This window comes from Bos indicus, chromosome 13 (assembly GCF_029378745.1).
Source record: "Bos indicus isolate NIAB-ARS_2022 breed Sahiwal x Tharparkar chromosome 13, NIAB-ARS_B.indTharparkar_mat_pri_1.0, whole genome shotgun sequence".
NCBI classification, from domain to species: domain Eukaryota; kingdom Metazoa; phylum Chordata; class Mammalia; order Artiodactyla; family Bovidae; genus Bos; species Bos indicus.
The window spans coordinates 76,941,145-76,961,340 of NC_091772.1; the positions used below are offsets into that span (position 1 = coordinate 76,941,145).

Below are 20,196 nucleotides of genomic sequence, written 5' to 3' on the forward strand. Positions count from 1 at the left end.
AACAGCCCATGAGCTGGATTTTGGCTCACAGGCCACAGTTTTGCCAGGCCCTGCCCTAAACCACTGCAGAACGCTAACTCTTGGACACGGCAACTGATTCAAGTTTGGGAAACACACCAAAGCCATCAAACGAAGCCCATCTGCCAGTCCACTGCAGTCTACAGGTTACCAGTTTACAAGTTCCACCTGGAGCTTCTTCAGCACCAAGGTGAAGAGGTGAGCCTCCTATGGCATTCCCAACATCTGTTTGGGGATCAAAGCAGCTGCAACAACTGTAGACGATTCTTTCAGATCCCTGGGTCAGGCAAACAGCAGCAGGCAAGAGGAAGCACAGGGAGAGCTGGGTCCCACCACCCACAGCTATACACGTTAAAGGTCTGTGTGCACAAGCAGGGTGGACAGCCCTCGAAAGGGTCTGGTCCAACTGAGAGGCTCAAGGGTCACCCATTGCCTCCAGCAGAAAGGTATGTTCAAGAATACCCTAGTATCGGGCTGGCCAAAAATTCATTTGGATTTTTCCATTATATATCATGGAAAAACCTGAACAAATTTTTTGGCCACCTCAGGACGTTCCCCCCTCCCCTCTCCCTTTCAGCTCATGGAGCAAAGATGCGTGTGGCCCCAGAGAGCAGGTGCGTGAATGAGGCACCACCAGCCAACTTAATCCACCAGCAGGGGCCCCAGAGAACAGCTGTCAGACGCAATGCCTTCGGGATGGAGCCAGGGCAGGCCCAGGCCAACAGCCACCATGTCTAAGGGCTGAAAACCCTGGGCTGAAAGCTTTGGATGGTGGCAGAGCCATGCACCCAGCTAGGGATCTGCCCAGAAGCCAACTCCGAAGCTGATAATCAAGGCTTCTCAGGCCTCCACGCAAGCAGCACCCCTTCCCCTGGCCTGCCTGACCAAGACTCAGTCAAATGTGGTGGGCAAGGAAGGAGACAGACGATGCGTGGATGGCTCTGGTTCGCCCACCCAGCATCTCCCTGCCCCAACCCCTCATCCACAAAGAACCCAGACTTTGGGGAGGGGCTCCCTCTCTCTCCATCACTGGACTTCCGGCCTGTGCGATCCAGGGATTGGTTGGAGCACACGACACAGGTCTGTGCCAATCAGAGCTCACTTGCTCAGGGTGAATGGTTCAGGGGTGGAGCACCTGACTGTGGTCTCAGCCAATCAGAACATGACACTGCCCTGCTCACTGTCATTGGACCATATCTCAGCCAATCAGAGTTCATCATGATTGGGTCAGGGGTCCCAAGTCCAGGTGTGCAAGTCCAGGCAAATGAGAGGTGGATAAATAGCACAAGCAAACAAAAATTGTAATTGGTTCAAATGCAAGGACCATGACTCTGGCCCAAGGCATTCCTAATGTCGCATTCTCCTGGCCACAGATGGCTAAACCCTGAACGACTCTCAAGACTTTTGTCAGAACTGCTGGAAATGAGGCTCTCTCTTCCCCATTGTCTTTGAACTTGATTTGGGTGCAAGGCTGCAGCAAATACAGCCACTTGTTACCATGCTGAAAAGAAAGCTGAAAGGTGGGAAGCGGAACTGAACCAGAAAGAAAGTGGCAGGGCCCTGGCTTGGATGCAGCCTGGCCCCAAACCAACGCTGTCCCGAGGCTTCTCAGCTACCTAAACCAGCAAGCTTTATTTTTTGCTTAAGCCAGACAGAGCTGAATTTTCTGTCGGTTCAAAATCAGGGAAGGACACTACATTGTAAAGCAACTATACTCCAGTAGAATTTTTTTTTTTTAAATCAGCAGAAGGAATAGGGGGAACAACTCACCTTGAGGAGGAGGGGGTATTTGCAGATCCTCTGAATAGGAGACAACAGGTAGCCCTCCAGAGGGATGTCCGTGGTCTTCCGGCCTCCGAGAAGCATGCAGCTCTGCAAAGGGACAAGAGACCTTCGTCAGAACTCGCCAAGGACAGCCAAGGAGTCTGGTCACCCTCAAATAATCGTGGGAACCACTTGCAAAACGGAGCTATATGCAACACTTTGGAAGCAACTTAAGAACACCGAGAACAGGAAGAAATTTGTAAGGTCTACAGTCCAGCACAAACCCTAGATCAGAAGTTGACAAATGACAGCCCAGGGGCCAAATCCTGTTTTGGCAATTACATTTTTTATTGGAACATAGCCATACTCATTTGTTTGCATACTGTCCATGACTGCATCCGAGCTATAATGGCAGAGCTGAGTAACTGTAACAGAGACCTTATAATTGCTAAACCCAAAATATTTACTCTCTGGCCTTTTACAGAAAAGTCCGCCAACCCCTGATCTACAGAAACTCACACACACGCACCAGGACACAGGAACATGGACACTCAAAACTGCCTTGTTTGTAATGGCAAACAGTGGAAAGCAACCTGAAAAATGTCTGCAGCTTTCTACAATGGTACACTACGCACTCGTGGAAATGGGAGAACTAAACTCTCTATAGCAATAAGGATGAACCTCAAAAACACGCTCTTCAGCAAAAAAAGGAAACAAAAGAGTATGTATGGTGTGAACTCATTTATATAAAGCTTCGAATGACACACAAAACAAAACCAGACATTCTTTACAGAGAATCTACAGGTACGAAAGCAGAAAGCCACACATGGGAAAGAAACGCACCAAGTCACATGTCTGCTACGGTCTCTCACCACACCCCTCACCGTCCCTAATGAGGGGCTGTCCCTGGCCAAGTCACAGTTCCTAGTCCAGTCGCTAGGGCTCACCATGGCCCAGTGAATGAATGAATGAACGAATGAGTGAATGAACAAACTGCCAGCACATCCAGCAATGAAGGGGCCTCAGCCTTCCTCCTCAACAGCGTGCTAGCAGCCTGGAAATGGAACTGGACTCCTGGGAAAAGGGACTCCCATCCTATCAAGCATTCATTCATTCTACAAATACACAATGTGTACTTACTATTCGCTGGACACGGTTCAAGCACTGGGGAACTGCTCAAGAAAGCAGACAAATTCCCTGCTTACAGTCAAGGGCGAATAAGACTAGAGAACGTTTACCGTGCGCTTACCATGCTTAAGGTTCTGCGCCTTAGCTTCACCCACAAGTAAAGTTTATGCTCACAGCCCTAGAATGAACCAGATCCCCATTCCAGATGGCCAAACTGGCACTCAAGAGCCGGAAGCACTGGCCCAAGTCTCAGACCTGTGTCCACTGCCTCTCGGGGACCTTTGCAGACACTCTCCTTGGAGAAGCAGAGTCGCAGGGACCCTGGGGCCCGGCTCTGGCAGGAGCCGCATGGCTCCCAGCCCCACATCTACGCCTGGCACAGACAGGGGATCGGGGCTGCAGCAGCTGGGATATGCCAGGCCCCACACCGTTCACACTCGGGCCTTTGTCCTCCGAGCCAGCGCTCCCCACAGGCTGCCCTGGTGATGTCAGCTCTGGGCAGAGAGAGGGAGACTGGGAGTGGGGGCTGCTTTCCAGACGCCCCCAGGGCTTGGCAGGAGAAAGGCCTGGTTCTTTGTTCAGGATCAAGAAGTTTTCACAGGACTGTCACAGCCACCACCTCCTCTTCACCCCAAACATCCTAGATTATTGTTTCACTTTATTTTCATAAAAATTAAAAAAACAGCAAGCACACACAGAGCTATTCACTATTCTAATAAGATTATGCCCCGGGCAGTATGGGAAGAACTTTTGAGAATCCTCTCTTTAAACCATCCTAATCCACAGAACTGACCCAGGTAACGTGTCATCCTCACCCGCTTCCCAGCCTTCTAATGGCAGCCATGCCTGGCGTGGTCCTGGGTCCTCCCTTCCACCCACGCTTATCCCCACCTTACCTCATCCAGACCCATCACTCTCACCTCTTTAACCATCCTTTATGAAGAAACACTCAGCTTTCTATCTCCAGCCTGGCCCCTCGGTTCCCTACACCCCAGACTCAAATCTCTGATTCTGGCCCAAATTCCCACCTGGAAATCTAACAGGCATCGTAAAACCTCATATACATCCAAAAGGAAATTCTTTTCTCTTTACCTCTCATCCTGGCTCCTACCCAGCCTTCACCATTTCAGGAAATCATATCTCCACTCTTCCAGCTGTTTGGGCTCCAAACCCAGGAGTCATCTTTGATTCCTCTTGTTCATTAATACACCAATGCCAAGCACACAGCAAGTGCTGTCAGCTGGACAATCAGACTCTACACGAATCCAACTACCTCTCAAACTCAAAGTTTTTTTTAAAGAGCGTTAAAACTTCCTGATGGCCAATATTACTTATATATCTTGGTGATATATAGTGTATTAATGTATAATATGGGCTTCCCAGGTGGCTTAGTAGTGAAGAATCTGCCTGCCAATGCTGGAGACGCAGGAGATGTGGGTTCAATCCCTGGGTAGGGAGGATTCCCTGGAGATGGAAATGGCAACCCACTCCAGTATTCTTGCCTGGAATATTCCACAGACAGAGGAGCCTGGCAGGCTACAGTCCATAGGGTCACAAAGTCGGATATGACTGGGTGACGGAGCCCTCAAACCACTACCACTCCATCTTCCCCACTGTCATCTCTTGCCTGGATGTTGCAGCGGCCCTCGAAGGGGGTTGAATCATGTCCCCCCAAGTGCCCTGCCCACCTGGAATCTCAAAATGTGAACTTCTTTTGAAATAAGGTCTTCACAGATATAATTAGTTAAATAAAGATGAGGTCATTCTCATTCTGGATTAGGGTGGGCCTGAAATCAACTAGCTCCGTGCCCTTAAAAGAAGAGGACAGGACACAGAGACAGCAGCCAAGTGAAGAGGGAGCCAGAGACTGAAGGTCTGGTTCACAAGGCAGAAACATGTGAGGCCACCAGAAGCTAGAAGAGCAAAGGCGAGGTCCTTCCCGGGGGCCTTCGAAGGGAGCAGAGCCCTGCTGACACCGTGATTTGAGACTTCGGGCTGCAGAAGTGTGAGAGAATCATTTTGTTTTTTAAGCCACCCAGCTTGTGATCATTGTAACAGCAGCCCTGGGAAACCCACGCAAGCCCCCAGCCTGGTCTCCTCCTAGCTCCACCATCACAGGGCCAAGGAGAGCTGTTCAAAATGCAGATGAGTGCACGTCATTCCTCTGCTCAAAGCCATCCCATGGTTTGCATCCCACTCAGACTAAAATTGAATATTCTATTGAAAGTACTGCCACATGCTCCAACCTGGACGAATGTCACAGACGTTCTGCGGAGCGAAAGAAGGCAGACACAAAAGCCTCCTTGTGACTCCATTCGTGGAACATTCTAGAACAGGCAAAACTAACCTTTCTTGAGAGAGCCTGGCACAGAGGTTACCTCTGGCTGCACAAAGGGGCATGACTGGGAAAGCGGATAGAGGAGGGCGCTTTCTGGAGTGACGGAAGGGTTCTAAATCTTGATCTCGGGGGTGGCTCCACGGGAGCACACATATGGGAGAATTCGTTATGCTTTGAGTACGTACATTCACTGCACGTATGCTACATGGCAATAAAAAAAGCTTTCTAAAAATCTCAGATTCGTCCCATTGTCTAGATGTTCCTTCATTATCTGGTCTCTTTCAATCTTTCTCCTACCCCCGCTTCCTTCTCCTTTTCCTCTCAAACTCTCCAGTGCAGCCAACCGTGCCCTTCTTGCTATTCCTCAAACACACACGGGCCTCAGGACCTTGACCATTGCAGTGGAGAAGTGGAAACAGAAAGATGCAGATACCAGCAACAAAAAGCATCATCGGTCCTGAACGCTTAAGATGCTTGGGACAAAAGCGGGAATCAGTTGACCAATCTGTCCTGCCTCAGATTGAGAATACTTTCCCTCAAGATACCACTTGTCTTTCACTCTTAACTCTATCCAGGTCTCTGCTTAAATGTCACCTAAGATGCTGTTTATCCAAAGAACCATCTAAAATAGCAGCCGCCACCCAAAAACATCCTGTCGTCCTTAACTTACTTTATTCCCTGCAGAGGATTTAATGCCACATGACATACCATGGAAATCTCCCCTATGAGGATGGCCATTCCATGAGGCAGGGACTCTTCTTGCCTTGGTTTACTGTTGTATCCCCAGGACTTAGAATGATCCCGACCACATGTCAGGCAACTCAAAATGAAACTGGTGAATGAATAAGTGAATCCATTATCCCCATTTTACAGACAAGAAACTGAGGCACAGAAAGATGAACTCCCCGCCCCATCTCTCCGCTAGTGCACAGCACACCATGAATGGAAAGCAGATGGTGTCTGCTCCCAGTGCCTGAACATCCCATAATAGGCTCGAGACAGCTCTTCTGCAGGTGGCCAGAAGCTGGGAGATGCCAGCAAGGAGGGAAACAGATGGCGTGTGTCCTGGCACCCCACACCTCCTCCCCCTACCCAACCCGGCCCGGCCAGCTGTGCTAGGAAAAGGGCAGCCCAGCCACCAGGAAGACTGCAGGAGAGACAGGAAGGGGAAAAGAAGGGAGGCCCTTTTGTCCCAACACCCTGCAAACAACTTCCTGGCATCTTCCTGCTTCTCAAGACAGAGCTAAGCCCAGAAGGTGGGACTTGGGGAGTCCAGAGCCCAGGCAACTGGACCACTACTGAGTTTTGGGCCAATCACAGAAACATAGCCACATGTGTGACCTTACACGACCTGGCTTGACTTTGCTTTGTGCCCAGTCGCTTCTGAATATGAGTGGAGAAGTGGAAATGGAAAGATGCAGATACCAGCAACAAAAAGCATCATCGGTCCTGAACGCTTAAGATGCTTGGGACAAAAGCGGAAATCAGTTGACCAATCTGTCCTGCCTCAGATGCTCACTGGAACTGGGCCAAGCAACACCAACTCACTAGTGAAGGAAACATACGTCATGACTCAAAGCCTGGAAATACATTGTTGAAGACTGTGGACTAGGGCAAAGTGCAATTAAGAATTGTATTACATAGTTCAGCGCTCTGGGCACCTGGTTAAGACGCTTTATGCCAGCTCAGCTGACTGTTCTACTCTTGTGTGCTAAATCTCGTGTGTGCTTTCAGGCAATAAAATAGTATGGGGGCTTGGTGGGGGCTGGGGTGGCCTGTGACTGAATGAGCAGGGAATTCAGAGTCAAAAAATAAAGAGCCGAACCCATGAGAAGCACAATCATTTTTCAAGTGTGTACTCTCAGAAAGTCACTTAATATTTTGGAGTCATCAAAAAGACTTGCAGCAAAGTCTAGGCAGTGTCTCTGAATGAATTCTTCTTCCATAGCAAAGCAACTTTCAGCTAGGCACAGGGCTGCCCAGAACAAAACTTAGATTTCCCAGCCTCCCTTGCAGCTAGGTGTGGCCTTGTGACTAAGTTCTGGCCAATGGGATGTGAGAAGAGCTGTGTGCAGCTTCCTATGGTGCCCATAGGAGGGGAGGGGCCAGCCCTTCTTCCCATCCGTCCTGCATCTTACTACCTGGAGTGTGGAAGTGGTGTGATGTCATCTTAGACCATATCAATGATGTGGGCATACACTGGGACACTGACCCATGACACTGGGGCCCCTTTAATTGTCTATTTCCACACTGTTAACACAGGAGGGAAATACAATGTCTACCTTGTTTAAAGGAGCTTCCCTTGTAGCTCAGTTGGTAAAGAATCTGCCTGCAATGGAGGAGACCTGGGTTCAGTTCCTGGGTTGGGAAGATCCCCTGGAGAAGGAAATGGCAACCCACTCTAGTATTCTTGCCTGGAGAATCCCATGTACAGAGAATCCTGGTGGGCTACAGTCCATGGGGTGGCAAGAGTCGGACACGACTGAGAGACTAAACCACCACCACTACCTTGTTTAAAGCACGATTTAGGATGTCTGCAAGGCAAGCAAATGTATCTCTCAACTCATACACAACAGATAGTGGCTGGTAAAGTTCCAAGGGGGGCTTCCCTGGTGATTCAGATGGTAAAGAATCCACCTGCAACACAGGAGACCTGGGTTCGATCCCCGGGTCAGGAAGATCCCCTGAAGAAGGGAATGGCTACCCACTCCAGTAGTCTTGCCTGGAGAATTCCACAGACCAGGAGTCTGACAGGCTACAGTCCATGGGGTCACAAAGAATCTGATACAACTAAGCAACTAACACTTTCACTTTTCACAAAGCTCCAAGGAGATACATGAGAACTTGTTTTATACACAAGTGAATTGTCCAATTATTGGGAAGACCATCATTGCTGTCTATAGTGGAAGGCAACTGTCCTTTAGGGATGCACCCCATCCTTAGGGCCTGCAGTGTGAGTAGAGTTGTTCCTACTCTCCAGGTCCAAATGTGACCAATCTGAGCACCAGCCCATCCCTGTCTACAGCAGTTGGTTCAGGGATTTGGTCTGGAGCCAAGCTGAGCCAATGAGACCTGGGTCCAACAGACCCAGGATTTTTGCAGGTACTATTAGAAGAGGAGCCCTCTTTTGGGTTTCCCTGATAGCTTAGTTGGTAAAGAGTCCACCGTCAATGCAGAAGACCCCGGTTCAATTCCTGGGTTGAGAAGATCCCCTGAAGAAGGGCTAGGCTACCCACTCCAGTATTCCTGGGCTTCCCTGGTGGCAACCCACTCCAGTATTCTTGCTTGGAGAATCCCCATGGACAGAGGATCCGCTCTGGCGGGCTACAGTCCATGGGGTCGCAAAGAGTTGGACACGACTGAGCCCTCTTCATCCTGGAGTTGCTCGGCTATGAGAGGTACTGGCACGGAGCTGCTGGAGGCCACGTTGCCACCTCATGAGGAGAGCCTGCCTGGCAACGGACCAAGGTGAGAAAAGCAGAACCCAGAGACACTGCTGGGGGTGTCACTGCAACACCCAGACTCTGCTGTACCTGCAGCCCTCTTAGGTCTTAAACTTCCAGAGGAGTGAACTAGTCATTTTTTTTCCGTAAGCCAATTTTAACGAGATTTTCTTCCACTTACAGTGAATAATCCTAATAATCCAATTGGGGCTTTCCTGATAGCTCAGATGGTAAAGAATCTGCCTGCAATGCAGGAGACCTGGGTTCGACCCCTGGGTCGGGAAGATCCCCTGAAGAAGGAAATGGCAGCCCACTGAAGTATTCTCGCCGGTGGAATCCCATGGACAGAGGAGACAGGCAGGCTACAGTCCATAGGGTCACGAAGAGTTGGACATGACTTAGCAACTAACACACACACACAATAATATAATTACTACTACTATTGTTATCAGTTTTATCAGGATCATTACTTTAGACCAGGAATTGGTCAATTTGGCCCTACGGCCAACCCAGTCCCCCATATCTCTCTTGATAAATAAAGTTTGGTTGGAACACAGCTCATTTCTTCATATGACTTATGGCTGCTCTCACACTATAGTAGCAGGGTAGAGTTGTTGCGACAGAGGCTGTAAGACCCACAAAGGCGAAAGTGAGTCACCATTAGGCCTTCACAGAGAAGGTCCCTGCTGCACCCAGACCGCCCTGGCCGAGGAGGGGTCAGGCGGCGCGGGTCTGTGTGGACCTGCAGGGCTGAGGCAGAGAGGACGGGGCGCTGGGGCTGCGACTGACTTACCAGAAGGAAAGCGCGCACGGCGGGGATCTTGTTCAGCTCCACAAGCAGCCGCAGGGCCTTCTCGTGGTTGCTGCAGTACTCCTCATACACGCAGAACTTGTCCTTCTGCAAGACAAGGACAGAGCCTGTGGGGAACAGCTCACAGCAGGAAGGCAGATGCTCGGAGATGTGCGGGGCCTGGGACGAAAGGACAACTCCAGACCCTGAGAGATACCCAGCAGGCGGGGTTTCAGCTGAAGGAGCTCCCACTGACCTCCCACCTCCACTCTCGCCCCAGTTCTGCACCCAGCGACCTCCCAGGCAGCAGCATGGCCCAGAGTCAAGGATACGGGCTCAAGCCAGGCAGACTGGACTTGCACCCTGGCTCTGTATTTCCAGCTGTGAACTGGGGCAAGCTAGCTGACCTCTCTGTGCCTTGGTTTCCTCATCTGTTAAGGTGGAATTAATTACAGTCCCTAGCTCATGGTGTTCTGTTAAATGATTTAAAAGGTACGGTTTCACCATACAGTGAGTGCTCAATAAATGTCTTTACAATCAAAACGCAAATCAGATTGTATCACACCAGGGCTTAAAACCCTGCAGTGGTGTCCTGTTACACTAGGAATGAAACCCAACACTTCACTATAGCCTTCAAGGGTCAGCCAATGTGACCCTGCCTTTCTCACTGGCCGGCTATCTGCTCCTTAGATTTGCCAAGCCTGTTTCTACCTCTCAGCCTTTGCGCTTGTCTTCTTTCTGCCTGGAACACTCTTGCCCAAAGCCTGGCGACTCTGCACCATTGGGGTCGCAAGTCAAATGCCACCTCCTCAAATGATACCTGGACCATCCTGGCTAAAGTGGCCACCCAAGTGTTCTCTATCACTCCTCCATGGCCATCTTTCTTTTCTTTGTAGCATTCCCACCTGAGAATTATCTGTTCATCATCTGTCCTCTCCCACTTGACCATCGGCTCCCTGAAGGCAGTGACCACATCCTCTAGTTCACTGAGAGGTCCCCAGGTCCCAGCACAGTGTCTGGCACACAGTAGGCCCGCAGTGAACACTTAATGAATGAACTCACACACCTGCTATGCACAATGCCCTATGTATATGAACCACAAGAGTCTATATAAGACTCAGGAATTTGGGAGAACACGTAGATCTCTGGTCGCTGCCATGCAGCAGTGGCATTGCTGAGACGGGGGATAGCTCTCTTGACCTCCAGAAGTCCCTGAGCCCAGAGCTAGGTTCTTTACAGGCTAGAGGTCACCTGTGGGTCAGCAGGTCTGTAACCATCAGTCAGGGTTTCTGGGATTGGAGCGGCCAGGAGCCGTCTTCGCAGGAAGCTCTCCACCGAGCAGTCAGTTCCCAAAGGCTTAAAGAATACCTCCTCCCATCCCGCCAAACCCCAAACAAGGATGTCCTGGGGAAGGCCACAGGACAGGAAGGGCTGACGGGTCTTGACCTCGGGCTGGGGGGTGGCTGGGAGACCCCAAGAAGCTTAGGAAGGAAGAGGTGGGTCTGCAAGGTAAGCAACTCGTCTTGTTTCTAAATAAGCCCCAGTCATCCTGCCAGTGGGCGGAGGTTTCGGAATCAGTAAGCTCCCTCTGGGGCTCCGTGTGCACCATCTGAGCTGATTGAGGGGTCAGGACCGGCCACCCTACGCTCTCCCGGAATGCGGGCAGACTCACTCGCATCTCACAATCCCCTGACACGCGGACGACTGTATTCGACCCCTCACACACAGGAAACCAAGGAAAGGCTGGTTTCCAGGGCCTCACCCCTAGGGAAGCGGCAGAACAGGATTCGACCTCTCTAAACCCCCATACTGATGTCCAGCTCTACAGCCAAGAGCCTACAGGCTCTGCTATTAGTACAGCTCCAAGGTACGACAGCGAAGCCTTGGTGACCACCACCAGCATCAGCCTCCAAGGGCAAGCCCAGGTTCTACAACCAGACCACCCAGGTTCACAGCCCAGCTTCCCAGCTCTGTGACCTCGTAAAATTTCAAAGCCTCTGCATTCGTGCCTATAAATTATCGACAGTGATGACCTCCCGGTAATAAGGTTGTTGTGAGGGTCATCAGGTGAATTTATAGTTAATGTGTAAAAGAGTGTCCAGTAAGGGCTCCTTGACTATCAACCACCACTATCATTGCTGTTGTTGACGCTGCTATGATGACTATTGCTATTATTTCTGCAAATTCACTATCCCATTAGTGAACCCATCTATACTATGACAGGCGGGGCAGTGGATGGGCAGGTTTTGATGGCAGAAAAGAGACAGGCAGAGTCAGGAGGAAGACAGTGAAGTGGACTCGTAGGTCTGGGGTGGGGCGCCAAGGAAGGCACCAGGCGGATTGTGTGAAATATGGGGACTCCTGCCCGCCAGCAGGTCTGCTGTCTCATTTTGGCACTGACCATCTCCCCACAACCACCCCCTGGACTAGGATCTCCTTGGAGGCAGGGTTTGCCCCTGCTGAGGTCACGGCTGCGATGCCAGGGAGGATGGAAGTCCCAGACGGAGAAGAGATGACTACTTGATGAATGAAGTGAGGGCACAGCCGGGGGAGCTGTGTAGTGCCCAGGACCCTCACCCCAGCCTCACTCTGCTTCTAGTCCACCACAGCACAGCCTCAGCTCATGGTCAGCCCGCATGTTGTCTCACCCACCCAGCACCCAGGGCCCCTGGCTCTGGTCTCAGGCCCCAGTGTTTCCCCCGGGCACCTGCCTCCTACACTCTGACCCCACTGACTCGACTGCACCCCCAGGCACCAGGGGTGAGCACGTGGCCCAGGCCAAATCAGTCAAACAGCTCCCAGTCCTGGCAGCAGTGGTCACATGACCCAAGTCCCGGAGAGCCCTCAAGGACTCACGTTGGAATTATTGCGAAGAGAAGCTCCCTTTGAACTTTTGTTTCTAAGTGAGCAGACTGTCACCCTGAAAGTGCCGAGGACCATCTCTGCCACCACTCCAAGAAATAAAAGCAAAACAGAGGAAAGCAGAGCCTAAAGATAAACACCACGTTCTGAAAACATCACATGTGATCCTGGATCCAGCTATACCTGATGTCAACCGACACTGACTATGTCATTTGTATAAGCCAATTAAGTCCTTTTGTTGTTGTTTTCGTCACTTGCAGTGAAGACAGTCCTAATATACGCACATTCTAAAAGGGGAAGAAAATTTAAAAATGGATCCAAGCCTGGTGAGATGACACAGTCTCCCTGTTCATCTCTATCTGCACCGTGAAGGGCCTGGACCAAAAAGCACAGCCCAGATCTGTTCATCTTCACATGCCAACCCCAATCAATAAGGAATGCTGGCCGCAACACTAGCGAGAAGAACTCTGGAGGCCCCCGGAGAATGCTGTTATTGATTAGTGATGTCTGCCATGGATGCATGAAAGGGGAGTAAGTGGGAAGATCTCCATGGGTTCATCATTCCTCATTCCCTGAGCCCCTTCTCTGACACACTCTCATCCTCTCCTTCCATACTGAAAAGGGCAGGGGACCAAGGTTTGAGGCTCGGAGAAGTTAAATTTAGCAACTGACAACATCCCCTCTTCAAAACCATGCCGAGTTTCATCACTCCCATCTCCGTTTACGGAGCTCAATCCCAGCTGCATCTCAGGCTCAAGACGCAACAAATGTGCAAATGCTGCCTTTGACAATGAAGAGGCCAAGCGTTCCGTTTCCTCCTAGGGGCCCCACATGGGGCTTGGATTGTTTGGCCAGGAGGAAACGGACACACAGTTGTGGACACACAGATGTGGGAGGTGGGGAGCACGTGGCTGGGGGTTTGGGCTGTGAAGGAAGAGAAGGGGACGGCTGCCCGTTGGGGACAGCTGGGGGAGAGGGTCGAGCCCCCAGGGAGGGCTCAAGGGTCGTCAGCAGCGGTGGCTGCTGTCCACAGTGCCCGGGGGTGGGGAGGGGGGTTACTAGCTCCATGGAGACCATCTGCTCCCAACCACACTTCACACTCACAAAGACTGAGACTCGGAGAAGGGAAGGAGCCGGCCATGCAGACACCTCTGGTGGGAAGAGGAGTGTGATATTCAGGTCACTTTCCCCAACCGATCATCCGCCTGTCCACAGAGCTGACCACACCACATCCTGCTAAACCCTCCAACTCTTAGAATGCAGCCCCTGCAGATCGCCACCCCCTGCCCCATGCCACCCCTGGTCTGCCTCCGTCACTCACTCTGCTCCAGCCATGCTGGCCTCCCCGCCTGCCCGCTGTGGACCAAGCCTGCTCCAGCCCAGGCCCCCAGTCCCAGCTTCCTCTCCGTGTGGAATATCCTCCCCCAAGATCCCCCACTTCAGCACCTCACAGAGGCCTTCCCTGACCAGGATGGCCAGATAAAACACAAGACACTGAGCTGAGTGCCCTCAGATAAACCATGAATCTGTTCTAGGATAAGTATGTACCAAACACTGTATGAGACACGTGCTGCACGCGTGCTCAGTTGCTCAGTTGTGTGCAACTCTTTGCAACCCCGTGGACTGTAGCCCCCCAGGCTCCTCTGTCCATGGGATTTTCCAGGCAAGGATACTGGCTTGGGTTGCCATTTCCTTCTCCAGGGGATCTTCCCAACCCAGGGATCAAAGCCACATTTCCTGCATTAGCAGGCAGATTCTTCACCACTGAGCTACCTGGGAAGCCCATATGAAGCATACTTACATTAAAATATAATCTGCTGTTTACCTGAAATCCAAATTTATCTCACCCCTCCTAGGTGTTTTTATTTGCCCAATCTAGCAACCCTATGCCTGACTGCCAACTTTCATACAACCTCAAGGAGAGTTACTCCTCACACAGGCATCGTGTATTCTTCACAAATCCACATCCCTGTCTGCAGTGACATCCTCTCTCAACTGATGGACCCTCCATGTCTTCGGCCTAAGAGCCTCATGGCAGCAAAAGGCAAGTCTGTCTTATTTAGGGCACTAACTTCAGGGCCAAGAACAGTGGCTGGCGCACAGTAGGTGCTTAATGATACTATTAAGAGACTTTATCATGTAGAACGTTGAAAAACACAAGACTCAGAATCAGACAACTGGCTCAAATCCCAGCTCCAACACTTACTGGCTGGGTAAGCTTGCACACTGACTTAAGCCTCTCTGGGCCTCAGTTTCTGCACCTGTAAAGTGGGTATAATAATAGCACCCACGGTTAGTTGTGATGTTGTAATGAATTAATATACATAAAGCACTCAGAACAACACCTGGGACAGAGAAAGTTGACTGAATGCTAGTTTGTGATCATCTCAGTAGCTGGGGGTTGGGCCTGGGGTGAGGGGGTGATGGAGTTCCCCGCCGTCCACTGACTGGGCAGCAGGGGTGGGCTGGTCTGTAAGCCAGGGCCCTTCACAGGGTCTGAGATGCCCCTTCCTTGACTGCAGAGCTCTGTTCCCAATCGCCACCCACCATCCTTGTGCGGTCCTGCTGGCCTGGGTGCTCCCTCCCTTTGGGGTCCTCAGGGATGCGGTGGTAGGCATGCCCCATCCGTACATCCCTCCCTGAGGACCACCCTCAGTCTGAGACAGCCACCTGGCCTGCCTGAGGCTGTCCACCCACTCCCCAGGATGGCCCCCATCCAACAGGGGTGCAGAAGCCCCATTCCCTCATGGCAATTTGGGGTGACCTGAAGGAAGAGGCACCCCCAGTTCCAGCATTCCCCCAACCCTGGATGGGGTCAGGCCGAGTGGAGACTGCAACCTTCTTCTTGAACTGCTTCCAACAAGGCCCCCTGCACACAGGCCTCGGGCTTCCAGAAACCCAACCTACAGCAGTGGCCCCTTTTAAAAAGAATTCAGCGGCATCCTCTGCGAGTATGGGGGATGCAGGGTGACGACGGCAATATTTTAATGAAAGAGATGAGTTTAAGTTAAAAACTCCGAGTCACCCACTGAGAAAGCAGACTCCACTTTCAGCTGTTTCAGTAACTTCAAGGGAGGGTCTCAGCAAGCTGTGGGGCACCAAAGCCAGCCTGATGCTGTTCACCTGCTGCTGCTGCTGTTGCTGCTACTGCTAAGTCTCTTCAGTCGTGTCCGACTTTATGCAACCCCATAGACGGCAGCCCATCAGGCTCCTCTGTCCCTGGGATTCTCCAGGCAAGAACACTGGAGTGGGTTGCCATTTCCTTCTCCAACTGTTCACCTGAGCAGGCGTCAGCTCAGAGACGCAGGTGGGCAGAAGTTTCTGGAAGGAATGCCGTAACACAGCTTGGCTTCTACTGCATTTATTTTTAATAGTGAGAGACACTCACTTTCCAAACCCAGTAATGATGCAAATTTCCCTCTTAAATAAGTGTGTTTGGCTCCCCACAAAGGCCTGAACATCCACTGCCAACACGTCAGGGTTCTGAGGATAAACACTGCCGCCACGATCGTCCAGTTTGCTGAGGCCACGCGACAAGGGCTGCAGGGTGCACGGGAGGGCACGAAGAGGGCTGCGTCCTGGGCTCCAAACTCCCCACCTTCCTTCCTCCAGCCATCCCCGCATCTCTGAGCAAATGAGCCCCGGTGGGGACTCACGATCCAGAGACCTCGCTGGCTGGTCCGTTAAACCTGCTTACCACACCTCTGCAGCTCAGGCAGAGAAGTCGGGGGACCCAGGGAGCCTGGGGTTAGTGGCAAGCTGGATAATGCACCTTGAGGACCCCTTCCCCTGCCTCAGCTCAAGTATGGACTGTTCCACTTCCAGCTCAGATGCCATCCCTTCAGAGGCCTTCCCAACAATGCCACCGCCTCCTGGAAGCCTTCCCTGGTCCCTCAGCTGGGATAACACCCACAGCTGACACTTACACCAGTCCAGATTTCAGTGCTTCACTCAAATTAACTCATTTCACCCTCATGACGGTACCCCACGGCAGGTACTATCATCACCCCCGTTTTACAGAGTCAGAGATTGCGGCCCAGAGAGGTGAAGTGACTTGCCCAAAGCCACTCAGCTTTTCAGTAGAACAGGGAATCAAACCGAAGCAGTCTGGCTCTGAAGCAATGGGGGTTCACTCCTTCCTCTGAACCTAAATGGAAGACTGCCCCCCATCCTTTTTATTTTCCTATTCAGGATACGTGTCCTGGGGAGTTCCCTGGCAGTCCAGTGTTTAGGATTCTGTGCTTTCACTGCTGAGGCCGGGGTTCCATCCCTGGTCAAGGAACTAAGATTTGCAAGCCACAAGGAGCAGCCAAAAAATAAAAAAATAAATAAACAAGTAAAAGACATGTGTCTTGAACCAGTACTGCCGCTTGCCCCTCTCACCACCCGTATGGACGCCACCCTGCCCAAGGGCACCAGTGTCTCACACGTGCAATGACCTCCTCCTGGTCTCCCCGCCTCCCCCGCCCCTCCAGGCCTCTCCCTTGCAGCGGCCCCAAGAGCAGATCACGTCCCTGCCCTGCTGCTCGCCCTCCCTGAGTACCCGGCTCACCTGTGCCCCATCTCTCTCTCATGTTCATCCAATTTCAAACACTGAGGAATGGTGGCCACGTGGACAGCTAACATCCAGCATTTAGTGAGCACTTCCCGGTGTGCTGCTCTGAGCCCTCTCCTCCCTTATGTTAACAAACCTGATCCTCAACAACATCACGGGTCAGGTCTAGTTTTATACCCATTCTACAGGTGAGGACATTGAGGCACAGACAGGTTAAAACAACCTGCAGAGGCTAACGTCGCCCATGAGCAGCCCGGCTCTGCCCTCCTCGTCTCGGACCATCCGGATGTGACACCCTGGAGAAGGGAGTTAGCGACGATGACAGTGACAATGGAAGTAAGCACCAACATGGACTAAGTCCCTGCTCCAGGCCAAAGTCTCTCATCTCATTTCTGCTAACACTTGAGGCAGGATAAGCCTCTGTTGTGGGGACCGTCCTGTGGGTTATGGGCTAATTGGTGGCATGGCTGGCCTCCCCGTACTAGAAGCCAGTAGCATGGCTCCCCTCCCCGAGCTGGGACAACCAGAAGTGTACCCAGATGTGGCCAAACATCCCCCTGGGGGCAAAATCATCCCCTGGTTGAGAACCGCTGCCCTAGGCTACACATTTGATCATTTTACCTCTTTGAGTCTTTCCATCGACCCAAGGAGGCATCATTATCCCTACCTGTCAATCAGAGGAGGAAACTGAGGCTAGGGGAACAGAGGAGTTTGGCCCAGGCCTCTGCCCACGAGTCCAGGGCGGGTTTCCTCCTGGCGAGGAGGGTCCTGGGCGGCACAGGACGAGCAGGTGTGGAAAAGCAGGTGCCTCCTGCGGGCTAAGCCCCACCGTCTTCCTCCAGCCACCCCCACCCCAATTCTAAGTGACTTGGGAAGACAGTGGCCATGACAACGAGACGCAGCCTCCCTGTCCGGCAGTCCCAGTGGGCGCCCAGGGGTCAGACACCCTCGCCGGCCAGTGGGTGGCCCAGCGGGGACTCAAACACCGGTGGGTCTGACCCAAGTCCATCCCGGGGCCCCGCCAAGCCAGGAGGCCACAGGAACCCCAGAATGCAGTCATTCAGCCAAGAGCTCTGAGGGAAGGGGGACCACCTCCAGGTGACACCGAAGGGAGGGGAGCCAGCAAGTAAGACCCTTGGTCCGCTGGGTTCGACACTCCGCCCACTGTTGCAGGGACAGAGGTTGGGCCCGCCTGCCCACCAGCCTCTCCATCACCCAGACAGGCCTGCAAGTGAAACCGGTCAAGGGGACCCAGGGAGAAGCCCATTCCCTAAAGCTACAGGCTCCGACAGGGGCTGGGGCACTGTACTCACGAATTTTAAGAACACATTCCCAAGTTCGTGCTGAGACTGAGGCTCCGGATGCAAGCAAAACTCCAAGGCCTCCAGGAAATCCTTATGAACCTCCAGGATGTCTTCGATGTTTGAGAACAGGATCTGCGAGGGGAACAGGAGGCCCAGGGACAGCATCAATCCAGGCTCAGAGGGAGAGCAAAATGAAGCCTTAAAAAATACATAACCCCCAGTGCAGGCGAGGAGGGCACAGGGAAATGGGCTCACAGAAATCATGGTAATAACAAAAGTACTGCCAACATTCACCAAGCCGGACTAACGCCTAATCCTGCGCTAAGAAGTTCATATGCGTTTATCGCATCTAATCCTCAGTATAACTCCATGAGGCAGGAACGATTCTCATCCCTAGTTCACAGATGAAGAACAGAGGCTCAGAGAAAATTATTAACTTTCCCAAGGTCATGCAGTCCAGTGAAGCAGCAGACAGACATGAACTTCACACTCGGCGTGCGGAAGATCACGTACTGAGAATTCATCAGTCTAAGACACACGCCTGCTATGTCCAACCGTAGGACTGATTTTTTTAAATGGTGAAGGTAGTTCCAGACACCAATTAAAACGATGTGATAAAAGAAAATACTATAGGGAAGGAAGATCAAAATGCCGCTTAAACCCTCACAAACCATACAAGAATGTTTGTTTCCCCCAGAAGAACCTGTAAAGTTTGAAATGCACAGTCTGGCCCGGCAAGTCTGTATGTTAGAATTGAACCTTTTGATCAGTCATTTCCAACCAGGGACAGTTTTGCCTCCTGGGGGACATTTGCCAATGTATGGGGGCATTTTCGATTGTGACGAACTCAGCTGTAACAAATCAGGACGCTCCTAGTGTCTGAAAGGTAGAGGTCAGGGATGCAGCTGAATATTCTACGAGACAGACACAGAACAGCCCCCTTGAGGGCAAAGGGGGCCAGCCCAACATGTTCACTGCACCAAGGTTGAGAACTGGGTGGACGGCCAAGACCATATACGGCAGCTTTACCTGCAGTAGCAGAAGACCGGAGGAAAGCTAAGCATGCATTGAAGGGGACTTGTGAAATAGTTAAACAGCTGGACTGGTTATATTTAAATACATCCCATATTCTGAAATACTCTGAGCCTGTGAAAAGAACCTGCAGGTTATCTGGAGCCCTGGAATGATCCTTAATTGCATACTGTTAAGTGGGGGCTCAGGGCAGGGGGCATCATGGTGCCACCTGGAATTCCAGTATGGATCCATCTGTGTAAGGTAACACACACGCAAAGGCCACTCTGCTCTGCGCTGGCAGAAGCAGAGACCCCTGGCAATAACACCAACTGGGAACCAACAAGGCCTCTAAGAACAACTAAGGGAGAATTTCCACTGACTCTAGGCCGTTTGAACCGTGAAATTCCTTTCTCTGCCTTTTTTTTTTAAAAAAAACAGGTGCATTTTTCATTTAATTTTGAAGAAGACATTCACAGGGTTCAAAAATCAAAATATTATAGGAACAGAAAGGTCCTTTTGAGCACCCCAATAAATACAACGCCACGTCCCTCTTCTCCCACTTCCCACCCGCAGCAGCTAGCAGCCCAGGTCACCAGTCACTGCGGCTTACAGCTCCCTCCAGGGTTTCTTCCACAGTCATTCCTTCAGGGAGTACTAACTGAGCCCCTACTGTGCGCCAGTTTTCCAGGAGACAAGAAGCCTCAGGACAAAAGTAAATCAGGAAGGGAATCCCAGGGTGGGGCAGGAGGAGGAGTTTGCACGTTTAAACACAGAGGGCCAAGGACAGCCGCTCTGAAAAGGTGCTACTGGAGTCAAGGCCCTGAGGAATGAAGACCAACCCCATACACCCTGCAAAGGCAGCAGACAGTCTGTAGAGGCCTGAGGGTGGGCAGCGAGGGCCAAGGGGCAGGAGACCACGCGTCAAAGCGGAAGTCCCAGAGGGCCAGAGGCCCTCTTCCTCCTCGGCCTTATCCTGGGGG

At 51.7% G+C, this 20,196-nt stretch overlaps 1 protein-coding gene across 2 annotated transcripts in view; it reads right to left on the bottom strand.

Annotated features, from left to right (window-relative positions):
* The window catches only part of PREX1 (phosphatidylinositol-3,4,5-trisphosphate dependent Rac exchange factor 1), a 181,149-nt gene that overhangs the window by 83,710 nt on the left and 77,243 nt on the right, over nucleotides 1-20,196 (bottom strand). The window contains exons 3-5 of one of the 2 annotated variants that reach the window (XM_070801839.1): nucleotides 18,212-18,334; nucleotides 9,485-9,589; nucleotides 1,789-1,890 (exon numbers count right to left, since the gene is read on the bottom strand). In XM_070801839.1, coding sequence (XP_070657940.1) covers nucleotides 1,789-1,890; nucleotides 9,485-9,589; nucleotides 18,212-18,334 — 330 coding nt within the window. The remainder of the gene's footprint in view (nucleotides 1-1,788; nucleotides 1,891-9,484; nucleotides 9,590-18,211; nucleotides 18,335-20,196) is intronic. The other variant, XM_070801841.1, reaches the window with a different exon arrangement.